Source organism: Somniosus microcephalus, unplaced genomic scaffold, assembly GCF_052327205.1.
Source record: "Somniosus microcephalus isolate GS21.2 unplaced genomic scaffold, FLI_Smic_1.0 unresolved_chr3, whole genome shotgun sequence".
NCBI classification, from domain to species: domain Eukaryota; kingdom Metazoa; phylum Chordata; class Chondrichthyes; order Squaliformes; family Somniosidae; genus Somniosus; species Somniosus microcephalus.
The window spans coordinates 57,922,292-57,926,974 of record NW_028225181.1 but is presented as its reverse complement, the minus strand read 5'-3'; the positions used below and the strand labels follow the sequence as shown (position 1 = coordinate 57,926,974).

Below are 4,683 nucleotides of genomic sequence, written 5' to 3'. Positions count from 1 at the left end.
CTGATTGTAACTGAAGTACTGAGGATCAGAAAATCCTTTGATGTCTTCTCGTCTCGCACTGTGGGGTTTCTGTGATTTCTGTGATTTCTGTGAATATTGTATGCACAAGTTGGAAACAACAGTTGAAAAAGTACAAGGATAAATCTCTTCCATTTTTGGTTCAGATATTTTGCAAAAGCATTGGCTGGCACTTTGTCTCGGGGATAAGTCGCCCGATTTCGATGCTGATAAATGCATTTAGTGGGAATTTACCTGGTCAATCATCACTATTTACTTTAATTCAGAATCCATTATCTGCAAAGTTACTTGGCAAATCTTGCTTTCAATGAGCTACAATTTTGAACAGAAATGCAGTAAACTCAATCTTCAAAACATATCTGACAGCCCAGTTATCATAATAACTGCACTGTACTTGTATGTATTATCTTAGCAATGTCATATTGATCCATACATTTTACATACAATTGCCTGTAATATTGAATGGCAAGTTTGCAGTTTCTGTATTTTGCTGTTGCATTCATTTCCAGCTCAATATATAATTGATATTTTAACCAGGAGCAGGAATCCAAGCGGGATTTCCTGCTCCCCTAACATAGTGGCACACAAGCGAATTGCACCAGTCCAAATGTTGTCTGATCCCGGGACATGAAGTCTTCCTGAGAGGTTCATGTACTTTGTGTCCCTGGTACCTAGGGCGGTGCTTTTGTGTGCTGGGCTAATGTTAGATTGATCATATAATCTCTCCTTGATCAAACATCTGTTACTTATAAAATGGCCCAGAACTTGGTGTCGGGGGATTGCCGCGCGTGCAAGTCCCCGATCTGCACTCACCCTGCGCGCTGACATCTGAAGCCCGGGCCTGCTTGCATTTCCTGTCACAGGCCCGGTTCAGATGTCGGCGCGCTGTGCTTACCTGATCCAGCGGCGTAGTTAGTGCGATGTGCCGGCTGGGATCAGGTGAGCACTGTACAACCAATCAGGGGAGGGGAAGGTTCAGTCATGTGTTTGAGAATAAGAACTGTCAAACTCATGAAAACTACGGGGGCCCAAAACACTATTTAAACTTTAAATACAAATTTAAAAAACATCCCAATCATTAAATTAAGTATAAATAAGTTTTAAAAAAAAATGTAAACAATATTTTTTTTGTTTGAAAAAAATAAATGTTTAATAAAAAGATCTAACACTAAACTTACCTTCTTGTAGATTCTTTAAAATAATAAACATGTGGAAAAAAAATTCTAAATTACACTAAAACACCACTTACCTGTAAAAATAAATACTTACGTGTGCTTTTTACAAGCGTAAAGACCGGAGGCCTTTACACATGCGCAAATCCCCCCAAAACAGAGGAAATCCAAGACACACGCGCTGCCCCCTACAGCGCATGCGCTAGCCTCTTCACCTCTTGGGTGAGAGGAGAGGAAATGCCGATTTTCAGCGCATGCGCTGTGCATGCTGAAAACCGGCATTTCCTCCGGCCAGACGCGTGAGTACCCCTTCTGTACTCACGCGTTTGGGGAGGAATTACTGCCCCGTTGTATTTATTCCCATTTAAGTTATTGATTCCACAAAGTATTTCCGATTATACTTACAATAAACCCTGTATTCAGCACCACAGGTAAATTAATTAGATTATCTCATTGAATGTCGGTAAAGAGTTGCAGATTTCAGCCCGAATCCCATCATACTGCTGATTATTCTCCCAGCCTGGTGTATAATTTCTGTTTATTTCCATTCCCCACAGTTAACTTAGTGACGATTGTGATCCTGTCTCGGGGGAAGTGCGGACTCTCCACATGTGTCACTCGCTACCTGGTGGCCATGGCAGCGGCGGATCTACTGGTCGTTATCATCGACCTGATATTGAGGCACATTCCGATTGTTTATTGGGAAGAGTTATATTTCGTGGGGTCCATACCCTTGTGTAATATCCACGCCGTCCTGCTGTTCGCAGCCACAGACTGTTCGGTCTGGTTCACGGTCACTTTCACCTTTGATCGATTTCTGGCCATTTGTTGCCAGAAGCTGAAAACTAAATATTGCACCGCGAAAACGGCGGCTGTGGTTCTGGGAACAGTGATTGTGATTAGCGGTTTAAAGAACATCACCTGGTATCTTATGTTCACAGGTCGGTATTTGCTTGCGAACAGCCCCTGGTTTTGTGATGTCACAGATGATGTTCTGTATTCACGGACCTGGGGAACAATTGAGTTCCTTCATTATATTCTCACCCCATGTGTCCCATTTGTTTTGATTCTGCTGCTGAATGCTGTCACCGTCAGACACATTTTAGTGTCCAACAGAGCCCGCAGGAGACTCCGGGGTCTCAGCAGTGGGGAGAGTCCCAGAGACCCAGAGATGGAGAGCCGCAGGAAATCCATCATTTTACTGCTTGTTATCTCGGGCAATTTCATCCTGTTATGGGCAATGTTTATGGTGTATTCTATATGGTACCGGATGTTCTGGATGGGGTATCAGTCTGTAATTCTACCTCATTATGTACAGGAACTGGGATTCATGCTGCAGCTGTTGAGTTGCTGCACAAACACTGGGATTTATTCCGTGACCCAGACTAAGTTCAGAGAGCAGTTGGAGAATGTGGCAAAATATCCCTTTACTCTGATTGTAAAATTCATTAAAGGATGAGAAGAAATGGAGATTTGTAGCCCGAGAGTTGAGAGTTCACTGGGCATGATATTGTGGCGCCCCTCACAAAGATGGCGGCTCCGAGACGCCGCACAATGATGGCAGCTGCCTGGCGCCCACACAGATGGTGGCACCCACGGCCCTTACAAATATGTCGGCTCTGCGGCACAGCACAAAATTGGCAGCTCAGGTGCACCGCAGAAAGTTGCAGGCTCTGGGTCTCCGCACAAAGATGGCGGCTCCAGCGTCCCGTACAAAGATGGCGGCTCCGGTGCCCCGCATAAAGATGGTGGCACCTGCACCAAGCACAAAGATGACGGCACCTGCGCCCAGCTCAAATTTGGTGCCTCCGGGGCACCGCACAAAGATGGCGGCTCTGGGGCCCGGCACAAAGGTGGCGGCTCCAGGGTCCGTACAAAGATGGCAACACCCGCACCTAACTCAAAGATGGCGGCACCGCACCCAGCACAAAGATGGTGGCGCCTGGGCCCCACACAATGTTGGCGGACCTCACGTGCGGCACAGAAATATCGGCTCTGGGGCCCAGCACAAAGGTGGCAGTTCCGGGGCTCTGCTCCAAAATGGCGGCTCTGGGGCCTCCCTCAAAGATGGCGCCACCGGCGCCCCTCACAAAGATGCCGGCTCCGGGGCCCCGCACAAAAATGGCGGCTCCGAGGCCAGACACATATATGGCGGCAGCCGTGCCCGGCACAAAGATGGCGGCACCCACGACCAGCACAAAGATCGTGGCTCCATGGAACCACACAAAGATGGTGGCAGCTGCACTCCACAAAAAGATGGCTCCACTGGGGCACAGCTCAAATATTGGGGCACACGCGCCCCGCAGAAAGATTTAGCCATAGTGGACTGCAAATAGCTACTTGAAGGTAAGTCAGTGTCAGAGCAGTGGGTGCCATTCAAGCACAAGATCCGGAGGGTTCAGATCAAACATGTGCCATTAAAGAAAAAAGGAGGAACTAACAAATCTAGAGCTGCTGGATGTCTAGAAATATGCAGGGTAGTATATCGATAAAACAGGGAAGCGTATGACATATACCGAGGGCTAAATACTCCAGAATCTTTGGAGGAATACAGAAAGTGCCGGGCTGCAATTAAAAATGATATTAGGAAAGCCAAGAGAAATCATGAAAAATTCTTGGCAAGTAAAATCAAGGAAAACACAAAGATGTTATATAAATATATTAAGAGTAAGTGGATAACTAAAAAAAGGGGATGGCCTATTAGGGATCATGAGGGTAATCTGTGTGTTGAGGCGTGGGACGTTGGTAGGGTTCTTAATGAATACTTTGTGTCTATTTTCACAAAGGAGAGGGGCGAAGCAGACATTGCTATCGGGGCGGGGGAGGAGTGTGAAATATTAGATGAAATAAACAAAGTGAGAGAGGAAGTATTAAGGGGCTTAGCAGATTTAAAAGTGGATAAATCCCGAGGCCCGGATGAAATGTATCCCAGGCTGTTAAGCGAAGCAAAAGAGGAAATCATAGAGGCCCTAACAATCATTTTTCAATCCTCTCTGGCTTCAGCTGTGGTGCCGGAGGACTGCAGGACTGCTAATGTGGTACCCTTATTTTTAAAGGGAGGAAAGGATAGATCAAGTAATTACAGGCCAGTCAGCCTAAACTCGGTGGTGGGAAAATTATTGGACAGAATTCTGCAGGACAGGATAAATCAACATTTAGAAAGACACGGGTTAATCAAGGATATTCAGCACGGATTTGTTAAGGGATGGTCGTGTCTGACAAAAATGATTGCATTTTTTGAGGAGGTAACAAGGAGGGTAAATGAGGGTAGTGTGTTTGATTTAGTGTATAGGGACTTCAGCAAGGCTTTAGATAATGTTCCACATGGCAGACTGGCCACGAAGTTAAAAGCCCATGGGATCCAGGGCAAAGCGTCAAGTTGGATTCAAGACTGGCTCGGAGACCGGAAGCAGAGGGTAATGGCTGATGCATGTTTTGTGACTGGAAGGTGGTTTCCAGTGTGGTTCCGCAGGTGTCATTATTACGTCCCTTG

At 46.2% G+C, this 4,683-nt stretch overlaps 1 protein-coding gene across 1 annotated transcript; it reads left to right on the top strand.

Annotated features, from left to right (window-relative positions):
• Positions 1 to 1,824: 1,824 nt before the first annotated feature.
• LOC147091575 (putative G protein-coupled receptor 139) lies at positions 1,825 to 2,649 on the top strand. Its single transcript, XM_085976608.1, has one exon. The coding sequence runs from the start codon at positions 1,825 to 1,827 to the stop codon at positions 2,647 to 2,649; it is 825 nt and encodes a 274-aa protein (XP_085832734.1).
• The last annotated feature ends 2,034 nt before the right edge of the window (positions 2,650 to 4,683 follow it).